This window comes from Emydura macquarii, unplaced genomic scaffold, assembly GCF_026122565.2.
Source record: "Emydura macquarii macquarii isolate MOO-44397 ecotype Brisbane River unplaced genomic scaffold, CSIRO-AGI_Emac_v2 contig_320, whole genome shotgun sequence".
Taxonomy (NCBI): Eukaryota; Metazoa; Chordata; order Testudines; family Chelidae; genus Emydura; species Emydura macquarii.
The window spans coordinates 7,319,981-7,343,120 of record NW_027130457.1 but is presented as its reverse complement, the minus strand read 5'-3'; the positions used below and the strand labels follow the sequence as shown (position 1 = coordinate 7,343,120).

Below are 23,140 nucleotides of genomic sequence, written 5' to 3'. Positions count from 1 at the left end.
AAGAATCCTGCCACTGTATTAAGTTCTTCTAGGTTCCAGCTGCAGAATAATGAACGATTCAGGCATTAAAGGGAAACATATTTAATATTTAATAAACTGTAAGTCTGTATTGTAAATGCCTTCCCTTGTAATCAGCCTGCTGCTCCTGCCTTGTTGGGTCATTGATGTCAAAGTTCAGTGTTTGACTTCAAAATCAAGGCAAACATGAAGCTCTGATAAATCAATCAAAAGGAGTATGTTGATTGTAACAGAAAAGTTTTACAATATCCAGTTTGCTTAAAGAACAAATAAGTAAACTAGCCTGATTAGATGTGCAAATTTGGAGTGTATTCTACTCATAACCCAATAATAATTTTAAAATGTTCTGATTCTTGCAAAAATAACAAGGATTTGGCCAGGATGGTTAATGCAGTAGCAAAGCAGATGGCCCTGTTATTATTTAATAAACAAATCAAAAAACAAAACTCAAACAGTTGAATCCTAAAATACCATTGTAAGAGGTTACCTTTAAACCCTTCTTTTTGTTTAACAGCATCACAGAAAGTAAGTAGTTTATCTTAAATCAACTGTATGCCGTTAACTATTTAAATGTAGTATTTCTGTTAGCTAACTTCTACCATACTAGTAACATTTCAGGATTCTTTTTCTCAATGGGTATGGACTTGTCTGGCATAAGGTTCCCAGTCCTGATTTAAAAAAAAAGAGAGAGGGAGAGAGTCCCTGAGGATCTATAGAACCCTCCATCTCGACCCTACCAGGGCACCATTTTCAAAAGTGAGATTTCACATTACTACTACGTCCTTCATTTAGTGGGGCGAGAATGGCATAACTCGTTAGAAAGAGACAATGCTGATTCTTAATTTTTGTCGTCGATCACTGCAGATAAATGGGAGATCCATCCCTCCTTCAAGTAGTGTCCCTATGGGTCCTCCATTGTGCCCCTGCACCTCTAATTGGAGGTTTTAGGTATCAGTCTCAGTTCAGCCCACACATGCGCACTCCCTACCTTGTGGTCTGCCTTGAGGCTATCTAGCACTGCATGGGTGAACCCCCTCAGTTCCTTTTTGACTGCCTTTGGAATGAGCAGTTGTGCCTTTCTTACCTGTGTTATTAGCACAAGTAGTATTTGTTTTTGTTTCTTTGTTCTCCTTAATATCACCTGTATGTTTTATATAAATCACCAGCGGGTTGCCAGATCTCCCTCTCTCTGCACAGAAACACTCAAACTTTGGAACTGGTGCATCTGTCACAATGTGTTCATCTCAGCTGTCTATCTACCAGCGATACAGAATGTGACAGCCGACAGTCTCAATCGGAACTTTTCTCATGACCATAAATGGGAACTGAACTCAGGTGCTTTGAGACATGTTCACCCTTTTGGGAACACCGACTAAAGATCTCTTTACTACTTACCAGAACAAGAAATGTCCTCGTTACTGCTCCAGGACTGGCCTGGGGAAACATTTACTGGAAGACACTCTCATCCTCCCATGGGACAGGGACCTCTTGTATGCCTTTCTTCCGTTTTCCTTTCTATCCAAAGTTCTGTTGAAAATTTGAGGAGACAAAGCAATAGTTATTCTGATTGCCCCCTTCTGGCCAACACAAGTCTGGTTGTCTTACATGACACAGATGGCAATGTGTCCCCCGGTTCCTCTTTGGGCCATTCCACATTCAAAGTGACGGGCTGATCCTTCACCCCAACCTGCAGGTCCTCCACCTCCAGGCTTGGCTCCTTCTTGGTTCCAACACTTAGAGGTAGACTGCTCTGATAAGGTGAAAGACATGTTGCTGCATAGCTGAAAGTTGACCTCTTGACATACTTACCTATACAAATGGAAACAATTCCAAGTTTGGTGTCATTCTAGGACATGAAGCCAACCTTATCTTCCCTATATTTTAGACCTCAAGAGGTCAAAATTCTCACTCAGCTTCCTCAAGGTATATCTTGCAACCCTAACGGCTTTCCATCATCAGGTAGACAGATACTCAGTGTTCACTTACCACCTGATGCATAGATTCCTTAAGGGCATTGGGAATCTCTTTGCACATGTGAGACTACCTGTTCCAACCTGGGATCTTAACCTAGTTCTCAGAGCTTTGACTAGACCTCCCTTTGAGCCCATGGGAACTTGCTCTCTTTTACACCTGTCCGTGAAGACAGCATTTCTAATTGCATCACCTCAGCTAGGCACATAGGAGAAATAGCGGCCCTAATGGCACATCCACCAGACACAGTCTTTTTTAAAGACAAATTAACTCTGAGGCTGCATCCCAAGTTTCTCCCTGAGGTTGCCTCACTTTCCATATGAATCAACAGATCCATCTTCCTATTTTTTCCCAAAAATCACATTGTGACAACAGGAAGGCAATTCTTCATATGCTAGATGTTAGAAGAGCACTAGCATTCTACTTGGACAGGATTAAGGACTTCAGAAAGTCCTCTGAACTCTTCCTTTCACTTGCGGAAAGATCCAAAGGCTCTTTTGATCTTGATATCAGATCAAAGACTATCCAAAAAGTTCTTGGGTTGCATTAATTTCTGTTATCAAAGCACAACCTTTTGCCTCTGTCTGGAGTCCATATGCACTCCACGAGGTCAATTTCTACCTCTGTCGCATTCCTTAAAGATGTACTACCTCGGAAATCTGCAGAGCAGCAACTTGGGCTTCTGCCCACACTTTGGCAGAACATTATGCGATCACTGGAGATTCGGTCTCCAATGCCATCTTTGGCTCCGCAGTATTCTCTGTAGTTACAGAATCCACTCCGAAATGCCAGCCCTCCCTGAGGGATACTGCTGTGAAGTCACCTACACTGGAGCATTGATAGGGACACTACTCAAAGAAGAGGAGGAAGTTATTCACCTTGTAAAGTAACAATGGTTCTTTGAGATGTGTCCTCCTGTGGGTGCTCCACAATCCTCCCTCCTCCCCCTACTTCAGAGTTCTCCATAAGAGGCTTTGTGATAGAGAAGGAACTGAGGGGGGGTTCGCCCGTGCTGTGCTAGATAGCCTCGAGGCAGATCACAAGGGAGGGAGATCACGTGTGGCTGAACGGACACGGCTACCTAAAATCTCCAGTTAGAGGTACAGGGTCTCTGATACACCTAAGGGGGAGACACATCGAAGAACCATCATTACTGCACCAAGTGAGTAACTTCCTTTTCCCTCTTGCTTGCCCCAGAATTGAAGCCAATACCTCTGCAGCACTGATGGCCCAAGATCCAGAGACAAAACTGAACAGCATAATGCATTCTCTGCATTAAATTTCTAGTCTCTACAAATTAGGGTGAAGTGCAAGTCAGTTTACCGTATTGCAGCATGACTTTACTGTGTGTTTCCATGGTGTAGCTACATCAGGGTAGCTTCACTAGTTGCTGAAAACAAAAATGCAAGCCTGGATTAACCCTGGTCTCTCAACTTTTCAAAGTAAAGTGTTATTAACTGGCCATTAACTGGTTTCAAGCTCTGTTTTCTGAGATCAGTACAAAGCAATATAAACAATTACATTAAACCGCTAATAAGTGGAACGTAAGTCAACGTTTGTAGGGGCTACAAATGAGTGCTTTGCTTATGAGGACACGTGGGCATAACAAATAACATACGTTATTTTAATGAATTGCATCCCCAGAGTTAAAATATCTCAGTGGTTATATGTCTGTTACTACAGAGAAAATTGTTTTCCCAAGACTGCATTAGCTAGCAAATATCCAGGATAATACTGGGATGGGCTGGAGGTTAGACAATAAGCCTGTATGCCACGGAGAGATTAATAGAAAAGCAGTACATGCTCCCCCAGTGTCGTTAGCCTGTGAGATTTACATCTCTGGCGAGGCTTCAGCAACCCTAAAGCAATATTTTTTCATTCATTCTGAATCTTTTAACTCTTCCTCCACATCTGATATGGCCCTTAATGAATAGCTTGCACTTAGTATTCTGCAAGAGCAAACAAGCCCAATGTTCTGTTTTGCAAAACACACCCAATGCAAGAAAGATAAACTTAGCCAGGCTGTACCTGACAGTATGTTCTAAACAACATTGTTCTAAATTGCTTTATTTTTCCCCCACCATTTTTAGTGAAAGAATCCCTCTGCACCTAACCTATGCAGGAGGGATTTGAGTATCTATACCAGCCTTGAGGAAGGAATGAAGAGAGAGTGTTTTACCTGCAGCACTAAAGCCATCCAGCTAAATGTCATTTGAGAAGATCTTTTCACTAACCTGGCTTTTTAACATAATGCAGTGATTATACCAAACAAGTAGCAAAAAAAGAAAAAACCACTAACAGTATAATGTGATCTTGTTAATACACTAGTAATTATATTTGTAAGAGAAGCCTTCAAAATTTAAAAAAATATATATTTGTAGAAAATAATACTTTTAGCTAGGAAAAAACACAGACGAGGTACTAGCAATGCATAATCCAGTGGGTGTTTATCATAAGGGACATTTCTAGTTTAAGTGACATGGACCTCACCGGGAAGCTGCTATTGATCTTATGTATATATAATTACTGGATTGGGAAAAAAGAATTATTGTTTGTTTGACTGCAGAACCTCAGGCATTCTCAAGCAAAGAAACAAATATTGCTAATCTACAGGTTTGAGCAAGAGCGTATTTTCTTTTAAATATAACCACTCATGCTGTTTAAAACTTTTAGCACTTTTAAAAACTGGCAGATTAAAGCAAAAGAAACAGTTAACTGTAGTTTATCTAAGTCTTCTTTCCTTTCCCCTCTGATCCCACCTTCACCCTCATAAATAAATCAGTTTGTCACAGAAGTACACATTTGTCATGTTTTTGCGCATTGGAAGCTTGTGCATACGTATGTATAACTACTTACAGCCAAGTAAAAAAATTAACACCTTTTAAGACCACTTCCTTTATCTTTTTTTAAACACTTTACTGAATGTGTGCGCATCACAAAATACGTAAAATCAGAACACAGTAATTTTTGGTCAGTGTATATTTGTAAACAGTAATCAGCAATGAGGGGAAAAGGACATGGCTGTTATGTAGGACATTGGTGACTTGTAAACGTTTGCTGGTGTATTGGTGGTCATTTATAACGCAGTCCTCTCTGACCATTGCACCAGTGTTGAGGGCCAAGATATTCTTAATGGATACAGTGATTTTGATTCTCAAGTTAAGACATTTTGAAGGCGCCTTGCATTCAGAGGGCCTGTGCTCATCACTTCCTGAAAAATGGGCCCCTTTAAGATGTCTCAAGTTGAGCACCCAAAATTACAGCTCATTTGAGAAAACTCTGGCCCAAGTTTGTAACAGGCATTTTAAGCTTCCCTCATAGTTAGAGGCTTACCAAATTCACAGCTGTGAAAAATGCATCATGGACCATGAAATTGGGCCTCCCCTGTGAAATCCGGCTAGTTTAGGGGAGAGGCAGGGCTTGAGGGCTCCTACCATACACTGGGCTCCTGCTGCTCATCCCAGCCAGACTGGGGAGGGATGAGTCTTCCTCTGCCCCTTCAGGGGCATCTCCCAGGGCCACGTCAGACCCACCTCCGGGAACCTCCCCCAGCTGCAGGAAGCTCCTCAGCTGCTGAATGGGAGCTCAGCTGTGAAGACTGCGCCACCGCCAGCAGCAGTGCAGAGGTGAGGGTGGCAATAACATACCATGCTACCCTCACCTCTGCAATGCTACTGGTGGGGGCACAGAAGGAAGGGTGGCAACACTGTGACCCCTCTACAATAGCCTTGCAATCCCTCCCCCCACTGCCTTCTTTTGGCTTGGGATCCCTACAGTCTCAGTACCGTGAAATTTCCAATTTAATATCTGAAACGGTGAAATTTACTAGTTTTAAAATCCACTGCCCATGCAATTGACCAAAATGGACCTTGAATTTGGTAGGGCCCTACTCATAGCCGTCAGGTAGCACTAGCCGTTGTGAAGGGCATTACACTGGGCTTAATAAATCCAGTGATCTGTTCCACTGTGGCTAATGCCATGTTATTAATGTAAATATTTTGTTTGTGCCGCATTCCTAGTCTCTTTCTCTCTCAGCAAATCTGTCACGTGAAAGGTTGACATAGTTAAAGTTGCCGCCTGCTGTAATGCAAATATGAAAGATTACTTTTTTATTCATTTTTTCATTTATAGTTCATATTTTTACAATCAGTATTTAAAATCTACTTAAGTTCTCTGCCTTGGTTTTAAATGGCTCAGTTGTCAATATTTTGCCTTTAAAAAGTTGTTCACATTTTTTCCTCAGACTCTCTTTCAGTCTCCAGTAACGATGCCAGTCCTCCTGCTTCAGTGACATCGCTTCAGCCCCATATGATTGGTGCACAGAGCTCCCCAGGCCCCAAACGTCCTGGCAACACCCTGAGGAAATGGCTTACCAGTCCAGTGAGGCGCCTTAGCAGTGGTAAGGCAGATGGGCATGTCAAGAAATTGGCTCATAAGCATAAGAAGAACAGAGAGGTCCGCAAAAGTGTTGATGCTGGCTCTCAGAAGGACTCAGATGACAGTGCTGCTACACCCCAGGATGAAACCATTGAAGAGGTTAGTGTTCAGGCAACTTTATCAGGGTTAGTAAATGTTGGACATGATTCAGGTTCTCAGTTTTTGGATGCTGAGGGGTACAGCAGGATGGTACAACAGCTTATTTTGCATCTGATGACTTTTGTACAAATTTGATGTGGTCAAGTCAAAGTCATCTCGTCCAGGTCTCTTCTGGGTATGTTTCAGTTTTATACAGCCATCAGTCCCACATATGCCTTGACTATCATTCTCTACTCAAAAAGAAGCCCTATACTGGAATACAAGGGTTTATGCAATTCAGTGTTAAGAGCACTGGCAGAGTTGTATGGGGAGAGCACTCTGGTTGAGGAACAGAAAAGAGGATGGGGGAAATTACTTCTTAATCTCATTTCCCACATGAGAAAAGCTGACTTTCTGACACAGACTGAGTAACATCTGAGTAATGTTCTGATAATAGGCTATTTCATGCTTCCCTTTTCTCCTTCCCAAAGGACCAGGAGGATGCATAGGGAGGGGCTATTATGCACTTGAAAGCCATCAAGTCTGGCGTTGCTGCTTTTAGAAATGTGTGTCTCATTAGTGCAGTGCACTGGGAAATAGCTGACTTCTCGAACCAAAAGGTGGTTACAATCAGTTACGTAATGCTCTCGGAAGCTTTCATTAAAGCAAAAGGAATGGGGAGGTTGTATCATGGAATTCATGTCACAGATGTCTTTCTGTTGAAAGCTCCTCCTCTCCCTCCCGCCCTCCCCCCCCCCTCCCCCCCCCGGTATGTGGTGAGGACCCGTATCCAGTTGATAAAGATACAAACTGGGCCAAGTTATGCTTTCAATTATGTGTGTACAGTACACGTTGAATCCAATGGCATAACAGAGCATCCAAGGATTCTACCCACATTGTATTTTAGTTCACCTTTTCTTTGACTTGAATCAGACCACCAGTTCTGGTGGTTTTCCTACAGAATATAGATAATGAAGTCTGATTTCTAACTAAGTGGCCCAACATTATTATTTTAGTGGCTTTTTGTCTAATTTTTCCTTTGCAACTGGCATATTTCATTTTCGACTTGGAGCATCGGTGATATGAGTAGAAGATGAAAAGGAATGGGTAGAGGGTTAGCACCATAGCGGTGTAGGAGTTGAGTTTGTAGAAAGAGACCCTTGTCCCAAGGTAATATGGGCAGTTGTCTCAGAAGCAGCCACACACCTGCATTCCTGAGTGTGGGGAAGAGCGTAAGTATCGCATCACTGCCCTGAGGAGGAGAGAAGGCAGTATGAATCATTCTCCCTTACTATGAAGGGAATCGCAACATCCGGTAAGCTGTTTTTGTCTCAGGCCAAGGAGTGAAGGTCCAGCTCCTCATGTAGCTGACAGGATTGTTTTCTACCCAGAAAACATTAAAAACCAAGTATGGAGTCTGTATTCTCTGTTTAAAGGGGAACCAGTGATAAAGGATAGGATATTGTTAATACATCCCACGTTTCAATACTATTTTGTACTCATGTAGCACTTTTCATTTTGAAGATAAAAGTGACTCTACAAATACCAAATATGTCGTTACATGTGTTGTGCCCATTTTACAGAGGCAAACTGACCAAACTCAAAGTCACTGATGGAACACAACAGTCAGCTCCCAAGCCTCTGTCTGAACCTTTTCTATAGTAAAACTCAGGCTGAATTTCTTGCAAGTCACTTGTATTCAGGGCATTAGCCCAGTTGCCCTGCTTGTTGAACCAGTCATAAACTGCGTCTCCTTTAAGATTTTTGGGAACGGTGTCTGTCTCTTGAGATGTTTATCTGTTCAGCTATCCCTAGGCTTATGAGCCTTCAGCTGTAGTCTGGCACGTGTGAGATAGCTTCCACTTGCTCTGCTTTGTGCATCTTATGAATGTCTTGGTCTTCATTGCAGAGAGGACGGAATGAGGGGCTGAGCAGCGGCACTCTCTCCAAATCCTCCTCTTCTGGCATGCAGAGCTGTGGAGAGGAAGAGGGTGAAGAAGGAGCAGATGCTGTACCACTCCCCCCTCCAATGGCAATTCAGCAACACAGTCTACTCCAACCAGACTCTCAGGATGACAAGGTAAAAAGGGTGGTAGGGAAGAATTCACATGCTGACGTCGCCTGATCATATCTGAAGGTCTTAAAGGGATTTGCTGTGGAGAGAATGTGTGGAACATATGTAATTATATGGGTGCAGTTAAGTACACAATTACAGAAACCTTTATATGATGGTTTAAAAGGGGGCCTTATAGCAAAGGTAGGAATCAGCAGTTGATCTTTCTGTGCATAAAGGAGTTTTAAAACACACACACACACCCCTTCTGAGTGACTTCATGTTTTTGTAATACTTCATGCTTATATATGCTTAGTCTCCCCCCCTTCCACTAGTTAACTGCTCCCACATAGGCTCTTAACTTTGACTGAAATCTTTGTATCCTGTAGGTAATTCACTAAACAATTCTGTTAGCCTCAGACCTGGAGTTTTTGTTACGAACATTTTTCATATGCCCAGGAAGATGGTTTTTCGTGCAGACATGAAGCTGCATAGCCATTGTGAGCACACCAGAGCTTCCTCAAGTGCTCTAAAGCTTTGGTCCACGTTAGTTACTTGCTGTTCAGTTCAGCAAACAAAGCCAAGTTTAAAATGAGTGCCAAAATGTATCTGAAACCACTAACTGGTAAGTTTCTTTTGTAGCGATTGTAATTCTGCCAAATGAATCTTATTTTCATATTGAGTTGGTTTTTTAAAAAAAGTCTCACAACATTTACAGGTTGTGAGATGTTTTATTTTAATTTTCAACATGGATCAAATATTTAAGGGGCAGTTACAAAGCCTGAAAATAGAGGATTTTAAAATGGAAATCCTATTGACTTCTGCAGCACGGACCTCACTTCTAATATCGTTTTGTCCCCATTGTGCTGTTTAAAATGCTTAAGTGTTGAAATCTATGGTATGAGCTCATTGTTAGTGAGTTTTGTTGGCAGTTATTCACCATGCTGATGAAAGCAGATTTTTTTTTTCAACAATTTTTCTTCCTTTCCTTCACTCTTGTTGTTTTCTCCTGGGAATCTCAATCATAATTTAAGTAGACACTTTCTGGATTGCAATGGGTTTTTTCCATTCACCAGTTTCCTGCTTGTTTTCCGAACTGGAATCAGTCGCAATACAGGAAATGATGGATGAACATATTGGGAAATATTGCTGAAACCAAATAAAAAAAGAATTATACTCTTCAAATCTCTTTACTCTTTTAAAAATTGCAGGGGGGGTTCCGCGAGTTAGAAATTATTGTCTGGCCCTGTATGTGCTAGAGTTGCATTAGTGTTGGTGAGAATCATGTCTAAAAGCTCCTGTTAGCAAACTGCTAACATGATTTCTTAACCAGTATATTCAATGACAGTGATACAAATAACCCTTATTAACATTGCCCGTATTATATAGATCCAGCTGCACTACAGATGCAAGTATATCAGAGGATAGCCATGTTGTAACTTGGTCTCCATTCACTTGTCATTTTTAGTGTAGATTGGACCTTCAGCACAGTATTGTGTAATGCAACAAAAGATAGGTTCTGCTTTCACTTGCCAGATTATCACCCTACTTGCAAAAAGCAGGTTGGAAGGATGATCTGCATCATGCATTTTCAACACTGATGTAGACAGGACCTTGGAGAAGGATTTACTTAGTTTTAACATGAATCCCTTGGAGAACAGAAATATGCTCCCATAGTGTTTCTGTCTGTCTCTAATAGACTGAACCTTGTACCAAAACACTACTAGCTTCATGGATGTTTGGATTCTGAGCCACATCCAGATTTTAATTTTGTCTTGGGGTACATGGTTAGGCATAGGTTTTTGTAGAGTTGTTTTTAGCAGCATTTGGGGAGTGGAATTATGAGATCTGGCAACATCTGTCTCAAAGGCCTATTGCATGTGGGCTTGCTCAGTTTTGGACGTATGTTCAAGCACCACCTGGTATGAGGTCGTATTGGTTTCTCTAATATCACTAAATAACAGAATCATTTTTTCATTAACATTTGCTTGCACAGTACACATTCTTCTGTTTGGAATATCATTGCACAATTCATTTATTGCATTTAATAGTAGCTTATGAGTTTTGCATTTATTTTTGGCTAAACAATATTGATGTTTCAATACAGCTCTTATATTGTGAAACTAATTATTTTTGTTTTTTGTTTTTCTCTTTTTGTAAACTTTGACTGTAGCATTATGTTGATTTGTGTTCTGTCTCTGCTTTGGCTCAGTTCCCCTATCTGTCCATTTAAAGTTATTTGTGATTCCCTCGCTCGCTCCCTATCCCATGTTCCTTTCTCAGTGAGGCAAACAAAAGCACACCCATACCTTTGCACTGCTTGTTTTCAATAATGGGGTTGAAAACCATAGTTAAGGTTGAGCAGAGCTTTCTGTTTTAAATCATTATAAATGTAATTTCTTTGTTTGTCCAACATATTTGAAACATTTGCTGAACAATTTAACCTGTGTTGCATGATGTATATTCGTCCTTTCCTTAATATGAAGGAAGGTTCATATTGTACCCTGTTCCTCTTTCCAGTTATTTAATGATACAGGTAATCTGCAAACCAGCTGTGTGTTTGCTAATTACTGAAGCTGAATTTAATGGCCCTCTCCCACAATCCTTTACTGTGAATACCTTTTACCCTCAGTTGTAGCTATAAACTGGCACTTTATAGCGTGTGAGGCCAGAGATCTTCTATACTCTGCACTTGCCTTTGGGGAAAATGGATGGCACAGAGAATGGTGAGCTTGATTTCTCCCACTCTATCTGGGACATATACCCCAGCTCCTTTTAGAAATGTAGATGTTCTCAATATATTTTATTGGGGTTTATTTTTTTTTTATCCTCTTGCAAGGTGTGAGTGTTGTGATGATTTTTTCAGTTGCTTCTTAATATATACAGAGTTGAAAAAAAATACTTAGGTAGTTCACTGTCATTCAGGTCAGTCACTGCAATTTGTATGGCTCTCCTGATAGACTTTAGAGTAGTCAGCAGTTGAAAGTTGCCCAAGAGTATTTCCCAGATCTATAATGTGCTAAAGAGAATTATGAAGTTCCCTCCTACTATTTTAAATAGATTTAAACTGTGTATGGACAGCTTTCAGTGTGTCAGGGTTTACTTCAAAATTTTAGATTCCTGTTGTATAAATTATAAGGAAATATTTTATTCTTAAATTAAAGTGTGCTTTGTAGCTTGACCTGAAAAGAAGAATCGTGACAGCCTGTGACAAACTAAAGTAAACGTGATATTTTCCCTTTTTTGTCATTGCACAGACATCTTCTCGTTTATTGGTACGCCCCACCAGCTCTGAGACACCCAGTGCAGCAGAACTAGTCAGCGCAATTGAGGAACTCGTCAAAAGTAAAATGGTAAGACTGACTGGCAGATAAACATGACTCAGAAGCTAAGGCAACTTCTTACAGTCTCGCAGTATGAAAAGTTCCGACACACTTCCCTATGAATTGCAGCATTTACCATCATCCATTTTCAAAAGCACTCTCATACCTTTGTGTACACAAAGTGGCATGTATTAATTCATGTATGAGCATATATGGAATATGCATATATTTAGAGAGAAAAGGTGACTAGTCCAATGTGAAACATACTTACATTTATTTGTATTGCTGAAGCATCTAGCAGCACAATCAAGGTTCCACTGTGCAATACCCTGTATATAGACATACATTTTAGAGTCCCTGCCCCAAGGACTTTACAGTATAAATCTAGTCAAAGTACAAGTGAATGAGACAAACCGAGTAAAGCTTTTTTTAAGATGCTCTTTCATTGCCTCACCCTAGTTTGTTTGCTCAAGTAAAATACATCAAAAGTGTGAGAGTTTTGTTATTTGAAAAGACAGTGTTTAATACTTTGTCAAAGCATATTCAGCGGCCAGTGTTAAAATAATTGGAGAGCTTGGTTTGCAGCAGAGTACTTTCATCTCATATTTTCAGGGGGGACACAGACTATTTCCAAACTCCTCTTTATTTAAATAGCCTTAAGTTATAGAACCAGGAACCTTACATTTCCTTTATATATTTTCCTCTAGCTGAGGACAGTCCTGACTTCATTATAGGTCGTCATTCTTTATTAGCATATGTATTCATTCAGAATATCTTTTGAGGTTTAGTTTTTACTTCATTATACGGGAAAGGCAGAGGATTTATTTTAAAAGGTTACACTCTGGAAAACTAAAGCAGGTTTTAATAAATAAAACACTCTGTGATTGGCAACACTTGCTCAGCATCACTAACTGTTGTAATGATAGCTGCATGTAGTCCCAAGGAGTGATATCCTCCCTTCAGATTATGCGCCAACAAAGATCAGTTCCTCCTAGTTTTTGGGCTGTCTGTCTACGAGGTCAAACTCTATTGGGTTTTTATTGATTTCAAAGTCTTGAATAGTGCATCTGACTCAGTAGGGTGCAGCTTAGCTGCATCTTTCTGCAGTGCTTAGGGGAAACATGATAAATAAACTGCAGTTCTGCAGCCACAACTGACCCTATGGGTTGGATTTAAACTGGCCTAATAAATACTTTGTAGAACAACCCTTCACACAGTCTCTCCAGTACCCTCCTTTTTCTAAACAGTAAAAATGGTGCTTACTGCCTGGCTTCCAAATGCAATGCAACTGCATCTTCTTTCAACACAGAGTTTTGCCCCCAGTTTGGAGAGTTATTTTGAAGAGTATAAATGACAGTTACTATTGTATTTAGTGCAGGTGCAGGGGAAAAGACTGTTTTATGAAACCAAAGGATTAAAAGCAACCTGCATTTTTTTTAAAAATTGGGCAGGTGCAATTTTATTTTTATTTTATTTTATATTGGTCTACTTTGAAACATACAGAAGACCTTAAAGGTTGATGCTCTGGAGGAGGGGTTGTTCTTACTCTGTTTTGGGACAGGGGGCGAAAGGTGTCTCAATGTGTATTGTTAGCTTTTATATCTGTTAGAAATAACCAAACAGGTTATTTGGGGGTGGTTTGGGGAGATGGAACCCTTTATTGCCTGCTCGTTCCACCTCGACACCATGAGTGAGCAACGAGGGGGTTACTTTACAATTCTTTTATCCATAAGAGTAGATAAATGTATACATTTTCAGCAACTCCCCATAAACCCTTATTTGGTTACACTGACACCTATAAAATGTAATTAACAACTACATAATGAATATAATTATACCCGCCTCAGTTTGTTGTTTACAGGATTACCATACAGAGGTCAGGCACATCACCTTATACTAAATTTTATACTAACATTCTTTGAAGTAAAGGCATGCCAGGGGGAGAAGGAAGATAATGCTTTCTTCTCACCAAAAGGCCTTGCACAGGAATGGCAATAGACTCATCCCCTGTGCAGATGGCCAGGAAGGGAGGAGAAGAAGAGAGATAACAGACTCTAACTAAAATTCACACCAGTTAACAGAAACAATTTGCCCTTGCCTTGACCTGTTCCCTGTAATTTAGGTCTGACCACTTGTCCAGATTTTAATTCTTTACTCTCCTACAATATCTTAATTGAAGGGGGGGAATTCTGTTCAATATTTAACAACTTCATCCTTTCTCCAAAAGGTAGCCATTGACTGAAGCAATTAAAACCATTATAAACAATCTGTCTCAAAATTCCTTCCCTCTCAGTTTACATTCTGTCATATCGGGTGATTCATAATTTCCACCAGTAGACAAATCATCAGTCTTCCAGGTTGAATAATATTTTTATGTAGTTAGAATTTATTAATGATGAGAATTTTGGTAGCATTCAGAGCTATAACCTGGGTTTTTGTCCTGTTGTGCTATAGATGCTGTACAAACAGAGAGTACAACACAATTCGTGCCCTGAAAAGCTTAGAGTGTACTTAAAAATTAAAAAAAAAGAAAACAAGCTGAAGAAAAATGATCTTCCTGGACTTCCACTTATAGCTCAAAAAGAAGAAGAGGGAGAAGTTGTCTCTTCGGAGGGTGTGGGTTGGGTTTTTTGTTTTTGTGAGTCCCCTTTAATGTTTTCTGTCCTGGTCATTTAAATGAAGTGGTAAAGATTTTAATTTTTCTAACTTCATTATAATCTCTATTAAAAATTCAGCATTTACCAACAGTTACCACAGATTTTTTCTATAGATAGAATAAGACAAGTGTTGTAACAGTGTGGCAAATGTTGATGTTTTTAATGGCAACCTTAGACTGTCATCTTATTATTTTGGACTCAGTCAGATAACTTAAATATTTTAGTATAAAATAGAGGTTCCATATTTTTAATGACTGTAAATGTGTATTCATTTTGTGCAGTGCTTTGTGCATGAATAGAAGTCAAGATGAATAAATGTTGCAACATCTTATGAATACACTTTTAGGCACTGGAAGATCGTCCAAGTTCACTGTTGGTAGACCAAGGTGACAGCAGCAGTCCATCATTCAACCCTTCAGACAACTCCCTTCTCTCCTCCTCGTCACCCATAGATGAGATGGAAGAAAGGAAATCCAGCTCTTTAAAAAGACGACAGTAAGACTGGCTTACAAATGTCTATTTCCCCTCTGTTCTCAATAAGGTAACATTTATAAAGTCCCTTGCATTCTTTAAAAAGAGTCTGTCTTGAATTAATAGAAGAAGTAGTTCCTTTCCCCTTCCAGCTTGAATGTTAGGCATCAAATGGATGATTTGGTTCTGTAAGTTTTCTTCCTGAAAACCAGCTGTTGTTCCAAGAGAAATCCCAGGCATATTATTTCCAGTACTAAGTTGACCCAAAAGTCCTGTCAAACATGTCAGTCTCGGCCTTCATGGAGGAGGATGCTGGCTTTTAAATATTCTCAAGAATATTTTTAGGTTCCGAAAACCATAAATTACTCCTTTTTCCTAAACCCTTCTTTCTGTACCTTAAACTCAAATGATAGTTGGGAAGATCCAGAAATATTCGTTGACATTTCAGCTGGTATTTAAGATTAATCGTATGTATGTCAGTGGAAAAATAATAAAGACATCTTCAGTTTATTTGCTTATGAATCTCTTGCAGTTTCTTGTGAGTCAAATATTGAAATTCTTTTTTAAATATTTTTTTAATGTTTTAATTGTCCTGACTCATGTAGCAAAAGACCTGGCTACTGCTGCTATAGTTTAGTAAACACAAGAAGTAAGAATGCCCTGAAGATGGTGAAGCATCCAGATTTGGAAAGTCAAATGTAAACTCTACCTTACCAAACATACATAACTGCAAACTTGTAAAATTCTGTGTGCCTATTCGTAATCCTCTTTAAGAACGCTTATCCACATCAATACATTTTTCTCCCTGACTGTTTTTTCACCTTTCCCCCCACCTTGTAGCTATGTTTTACAGGAATTAGTGGAGACGGAGCGAGATTACGTCCGAGATCTGGGTTATGTAGTTGAGGTATGTTAGTTCAACCTTTCTAAATTGCTTGTATTAATCCCATTGCCAGTCATCTTTGTAACTTGCACACTCTTCTGTCAGAAGAAGAAGAATGAGTTTGCTTTAGGTGTGGTTTTTCTGTAAGATTTTAAGGGTACATTGAAAAAATAGGATTTGATATTGAATTCCCAGTGTCTCTCCTTCACACTATTTCGTGCATCCTTTTTTTTTCTCCATACGAAGATTAGTTTAGTTAGTGACACCTAATAACATCTGAAACAATAGACCCTGTTTAATTAGGTGAGGCAGTGTGGTCTAGTAAATAGACCTCTGGACTGGGACTTAGGAAACTTGGGCTTCTTTTCCTAGCTTTGCTACTGCTCTACTGGGTAACATTAGGCAAGTCTCTCTACTTCTTCTTTGTGTCCGTTTCCCATCTGTAGAATGGGGGTTATGACACTGCCCTGCTTTGTAAATTGCTTTAGAGATCTACTGATGAAAAGTGCAATATAAGATCCAGGGTGGTGGTGGTGGTGGTTGTTAACCGATGAGACTTGGAAGTATACCATCTTTATCAGCAGTTCATTCCATTTTGCCCAAGTGCTGCAGCTTGCGTAATTTTTCCTTTAAAAAGTTCATAAAAATCTTGTTTAGAACATGATATTTCAGAATCACTAATGAATTGCATTATTTGCCAGATATATTTATTGGAACAACTCCTGCATAGCCTTTACCTTTTACCATCGAAAGTTGTGTTTGTTTGGACCAATATTTTAAAGTCACATGTATTTAAAACAGACTTTTACATTTATTCTCCTTATTGCTTGTTATGAACCATTTCGTTGGTAGAGAGGCGACCAGCAGGGCTTTCTGACGTCAGTATCTATTCTTGGTTTATGCCTTTAGAAGTAGCAAAACATTGACTCTACCATGTGTCCATTTTGACTAATTACCACTGAAACCGTCCTTGCCCCTCCAATGATTCTCGGTTTTTACACCGAGTTGTTGCCTCTTGTCTAGACTTAGGCCTTGATCACGGAAACGCTTCAACATGTGTAACTTCTCTCACATGAGTCCCGGTGAAATCAATTCCAGAGGGGTAGCCGTGGTAGTCTGTATACAGCAAAAACAACGAGAGTTCTTTAGCACTTTAAAGATTAACAAATTTAATTTCAGCAGGCATAAGCTTTCGTGGGCTTCAGCCCACTTCCTCAGATGCAATTGGCAGAAATAATACAGCAAATATTGGCAACATATATAGGAGGCAACATATACATATCCAAAGGCATAGACCACAATGGGGTAGGTGGATGAAACCCGGGTACTTGAGGCCTAATGACAACCATTGAGTAGGAAGTGAGAATGGGTGATCAGAGCAAATTACTTCTTGCAATGAGAGAGCCATTCCAAATCCCTGTTTAAACCCAGTTTGAATGTGTCAAGTTTGCAGATAATTTCTAATTCAGCAGTTTCTCTTTGAAGTCTGTTTTTGAAATTTTTTTGTAGAAGTATGGCAACTTTCAGGTCAGAGACAGAGTGTCTTGGGAGATTGAAGTGTTCTCCGACTGGTTTATGGATGTTACCATTTTTCACGTCTGATTTGTATCCATTTATTCTTTTGCGAAGTGATAGTCCAGTTTGGCCAATGCACATGGCAGAGGGGCATTGCTGGCACATGATGGCATAGAATCATAGAATATTAGAGTTGGAAGGGACTTCAGGAGGTCATCTAGTCCAACCCCTGCTCAAAGCAGGACTAACCTCAGCTATATCATCCCAACCAGGGCTTTGTGAAGCATATATAACATTAGTGGATGTGCAGGTGAATGAGCCCCTTATGGTGTGATTGATGTGGTTAGGACCAGTGATGCTGTCACTAGAGTCGATGTGTGGGCAGAGCTGGCAACAGGGTTTGTTGCAAGGATAGGTTCCTGGGCTGGACTTCTTGTGGGGTGCATGGTTGCTGGTGAGTATTTGCTTCAGGTTGGGGGAGAACACATCTTTTCAATAATTGTACAAGCTCGTAGGGTTGGGAGACTGAGTAAAAAATAATATTATTACCCTCAGTGCTTCGGATGGGACATCATGAAGTCATTTGGGACAACAATCTAGTCTCTGTAAACAGAAAGCTTTACCAGGCCAAGTACGAAAAGAAATGCTTTTTAGAAGTGGGAAATGTGAAACTTGCCAGTCTAATTTATTTCCCACAAATACATGAAGATCAAAGTGTAAATACACTGAAAAATGAAATGAAATAAAACTGGCTAAGTTTAAAGGCAAATCTTATTTCAATAAGATAGTTAATGTGACAGTTAAATACACTGTTACATGTAATGTTGGATTCTTAAATCCTATTGATTTAGTGACTTAAATAAGAGGTTGCAATGTAAAAATTATTAAGCTCCTTAAAGAATGAAGGGAAAAAAAGAAACCTTCCATTTAAACCTGGACATTTCACAAAGAATTGCCCTGGATTGTTGCAGGGTTACATGGCACTTATGAAAGAAGATGGTGTACCTGATGACATGAAAGGGAAAGACAAGATTGTATTCGGCAACATTCACCAGATTTACGACTGGCACAGAGAGTATGTATGTTTTTAATTTAAGAGCTATCTGTTACTGGTAGAAAATAATTTGATAACACACTAAATGTGCACTGGAAAAAAGGTACATCTATACAATACTGGATTTCAAACCTATTGCCAAAAACAAAAACAGATGGGAATAAAAGTGTTTCAAAGGTTATAAAAACAAGTAACAAAAGAAATTAAGAGCAAATAGTCCTACACTTCTACAGTGAAAATTAATTTGAGTTGGAACTATTCCTCTAGTTATTTGTATAGAGACTTTTAAAAACTAAATATGTAAGTATATCAAGTGTTATATAGATAACATTTAATGTGGCTATTTAGTTGGTCCTATTAAAAAAGCATTAAGAAAAAATCCTGTATCTTATGCAATAACATGCGCAGTATTTACCTATTCTTCTAACAGTGAGAGGCTTTATTTTCAAAGAAACCTACTGTGGATGATCAAAACCAGTTTTTATTCTCAAATGTAGTTATATGAGCACATCAAGAATTCAGAATGAGTAGAAGAGGAACAAAAGGACTGCAGTGATGAATAGCTATGCTCCAGCTTTTTGTTCTTTACTTTAAAATGTCTCTCACTTTGAAGACCTGCAATATATTCTTTATATAGGCTTCGGTTGCAGCTAAAACACCCACTAATGAAGGATCTCAGCAGGGAAGAGAGTGAAGACACAAACAAGACAATGCAAGAGAAAAACAACCACCACTTTGTTTTGACATTATCTGTGGGTATAGAATGTGGTACAAACTAAATGATTTCATCTTTGTTCAGCTTCTTTTTAGGAGAATTGGAGAAGTGCCTTGAAGATCCAGAAAAACTGGGACCCCTCTTTGTTAAGCATGTAAGTACAAACATCCTCTTTCAAGCTGTTAGTGCCAATGGCTGGTATTACTAGTGACTAAGCTCAGTATATAAAGGATTTATCTGTGGAGCAGCACAGGTGGAAAATCAGTAGAATAAAATGACACAGGTCAGAAATTAGGTTAGCAGGGAGTCTAATTTTTGTTTGCGGTGCCTTCTTGTGGAGAAAATTGTTAATATGGCATCTGTCTCAACTCAATCTCAGATCCTTTTTTATGGGGCGATAGTTTCATATGACTGGAAGAAAAGAATATCCTCTCTAATCCTAATTCAATACTTAGAGTGATAAAATTCTAGATGGAAAAGATCTATTAGGTCATTTAGTTCTTCCCAGTACCAGTGTGGGATTGATTTTCTAGTTCTCTATCCAGTCTAACATCATATGTCTCCAGCAACAGGGCTTCTACCATTTACCATGGAAGAAAAAGGCACAAGTTTAAGAGCCAGGAATTCCTGAATTCTAATTCTGGCTCTGACACTGTTTTCCACTGCACCTTTAGACAAGTCACTCACCTTTTTTTCCTTCCCACCTAGCTGTAACATGGACATCACAATAGTGCAGTACACTTGGATGCCTTAGTAATCAGCACCTTAGAAGTAATTATGAAAAATATCTCAGATGCTAATTTTGTGAAATACTTTGACATTCAAAATATTATATACGGCCCAATTGTCTGTGATTTTATCATTTTTGATGTGCCCTTTATATCATTTAAATGATTTTATCATTTTTGATGTGCCAATGTCAGGTGTATTTTTGTGGTTGTATGGGTAGTACCATTCTCAGATCTATAACCTCTGCATTTTGGGGTCAGAGGTATCCAGTTTTCAAGAAATAGTAACTCTTATTATACAGGTACTTCAAACTATCTGAGGATGTTATGTTTGGAAATACACCTGCTTATTTGCTCTTGATCCAGAATTTGTTTTACCATAGAATGACCCTTTTTATGTAAAAATATACTTTGAAATATATGTGCTTGTTCATCATACTCCATTTCAGTCTGTCACTTTTTTCTGTAGTACATTATTTTTGTGTGTCTTTGTTTATTCTTCTTAGGAGAGAAGGTTGCACATGTACATAGTTTACTGCCAAAACAAACCAAAGTCTGAGCACATTGTCTCGGAATACATTGATACATTTTTTGAGGTAAGTCTCAGAGAAAAATATAGATTTTCAGGATGGAAGTTGGGCTTCATTCCAAATTATGAGAGTTCTTCTTTGGTCTTTGAGAAATTGATAAACTCCTCACCACCGAGACCACCATCCTCAAGAGGGGGCTGCTGGTATTCAAATTTGAGATAAATTCATTGGTACCATGTGAATGAGCTTCACACTTGGTAGGCCAAGGGGAGGTTGTTAATGCATTATCCTCATTATTAAACGGTAATGCAGACAGAGGGATGGATTACAACATGGATGCAAATGGCAAAATTTGATTTCACTATACAGTACTTTTGAGACTTATCAGAAACTCAGATGCTGTAGACAAAACATGAGGTGTTAAGACAAAATCTTAAGCTAAAGCTTTTTTCTTACAAGTTTGTCATCATAGTAACTTATGTTCAGATCTCCAGCCAGTTCTGCAGATCAACCCAGACATCCTTAAATAAGGCAGAAAAAAGTTGACAGGAGTAAAAATAAGTAAACTAAAAAGCAGATATTATGAACTATAAAGGTAATTTCTATTCATTTCATAATGAGGAATAAAACCTACTTGAGACACTGATTCTGTACACCTGATTCTGACAAAACCACTGTTGAAGTCAGTGAAAAAAATTTATGAATAAACAAGGCATAAAATCCATTCCACCCTCCATCAAGCAAGAATGTTTGAGCCTTCTCTGGGTGGAATAAAGGCTGTTGAGGAAGTAAAATTTGTCTTTCATTGCTAGGTTGTGGAGTTGTTTGAGGTTACTGGTCTCCTTGAGGGCTGCTATTCCAGCCAATGGGTTGGAACAGCAGTTGCATAGGTATCGGGGACACTGGATCTGTGGAGAGGTTGTTTTGAAGCCCTATCCCTGGTTTACTCCATTGTGGTCATCGACAGAGGAGATTATGTGGCCTGGGATAGAAATCCTGTCTGCAGCACACAGGAGGTGCAAAGGAACTTGTTCGGCTGCTCTGCCAGCAGCTCCTTTCCCACATCATCACAGCCTCTCTTCAGATAGCATCATACTGGCTCTCCACATGAGACCACCTTAAGTTCTCAGTCCTGCAGAGGCTTGAAGCATGTGAGCATTACCATTGAATTCATATGCATAAGCTTTTGCAGCAGTTTCAACCTGCAGGGGAATAAGTTGTCCTGTCCCTCCCCAGCCTGGCCGGGACTAGCAGCTGGAGCCCTGTGTACGGTAGGAGCTCCCAACTGGGGTGCCCCAGTTTTGCTCCTTCTCCTACCCTCCAGTAGTTAGATTTCACAGGGGAGGTCTGATGTCATGGCCCATGAGGTATTTTTCATGGCCATGAATTTGGTAGGGCCCTACTTTTAAGGTAGTCACAATGAAATGAGAATTTGGAGCGCAAAACAATTTCTTTCCTTAGTCAAGATTCAATTCATTTCTGGTCTCAGCCTTAGCTCCATGACAGTAAAAGGACTGTTATATATCCAAATAAAACCAGTAAAATTTAAAGCTAACATTCATCATTTTACAACCTTTAGGACTTGAAGCAGCGCCTGGGCCACAAACTTCAGCTCACAGACTTGCTAATAAAGCCAGTGCAGAGAATTATGAAATACCAGTCGTTACTCAAGGTGAGGCGATGCTGGGGAACCCTTCCAGTGTTAACCACCTTTACTAAAGGAGGGCTGAAGAATCTTATAACTGTTGGCTTTGTTCTGTAAATCCACATTAACACTTCAGTGTAGTGGAAGTGGTTAGGATTTGCACTCGTGACTGAAGGCAAAAATGTTTTGCTTTCCTCTGATTTTTTTGTCTAATTAATTTTATAAATCCTTTGGCACCTTTTGTCTGAGTGTTTGCCAAAATGTATTTTTGACTCTTTCTATGAAAGAGGATTGAGGACTCAGTAAATGTTTTTAAATGATCTGAAATCAGATGTGAAAATTAGCACTAAAAACATACCTAATGCACGTCAGAAAGAGGCTTTGAAAAATTAACTCTTTTAATTATTTTTTTAAGAGCATCTTTTGGAACATGTAATTCTCACACAAATAGAAGCCAGTCCAGTTTTGTTTAACTTTCTCTGTTAGCTGAAGAGCAGTTTGGACTTGAGATAATTTTTCCTTTTCCCTTACAGGACTTCCTCAAATACTCTAAAAAAGCTAACCTTGACACAACAGAACTAGAGGTACTATTGGCATTTTCTTTATTGACTCAAATACTTGTGCTCCACACTTCTTTTACTTCCAGTATGGTGCTAGTGAACAAGTCTGGTTATATAGAATTACTGTTCTGTTTCAGCTCTATTTGTCCTGCTGATTAAATACACTGAACTATATTGTAAAGCCTCTGACATCACACATACAATCCTCAATTGGGGAGTTAAATTTTGAATCTCTCTCCTTGGCTTTAACAGAGAGCAGTTGAAGTCATGTGCATAGTACCGAAACGGTGCAACGACATGATGAATGTTGGTCGTCTGCAAGGATTTGATGTAAGTTGGTTTTCTTCCTTAAAATGGTACATACATTTTTGTTCTCCTTATTACAGATTTCCAGATGAATATATATTGTATCTGGGATGGCTATGCATTTCTCATTCTCTGGGATACATATTTGTTCTACTACTTGTGTTGATACAAAATAGTAAAAGAGAATGTTAATGTG

General features: G+C 39.3%; 1 protein-coding gene across 4 annotated transcripts in view; it reads left to right on the top strand.

The window, feature by feature from the left end:
* TRIO (trio Rho guanine nucleotide exchange factor) overlaps positions 1–23,140 on the top strand; it is a 402,248-nt gene that overhangs the window by 354,095 nt on the left and 25,013 nt on the right. For all 4 annotated transcript variants that reach the window (XM_067569989.1, XM_067569997.1, XM_067570009.1 and 1 more), the window contains 11 exons: positions 6,233–6,525; positions 8,414–8,584; positions 11,815–11,910; positions 14,884–15,032; positions 15,849–15,915; positions 18,378–18,481; positions 19,260–19,329; positions 20,410–20,499; positions 22,013–22,105; positions 22,612–22,662; positions 22,891–22,968. In XM_067569989.1, coding sequence (XP_067426090.1) covers positions 6,233–6,525; positions 8,414–8,584; positions 11,815–11,910; positions 14,884–15,032; positions 15,849–15,915; positions 18,378–18,481; positions 19,260–19,329; positions 20,410–20,499; positions 22,013–22,105; positions 22,612–22,662; positions 22,891–22,968 — 1,262 coding nt within the window. The remainder of the gene's footprint in view (positions 1–6,232; positions 6,526–8,413; positions 8,585–11,814; positions 11,911–14,883; positions 15,033–15,848; positions 15,916–18,377; positions 18,482–19,259; positions 19,330–20,409; positions 20,500–22,012; positions 22,106–22,611; positions 22,663–22,890; positions 22,969–23,140) is intronic.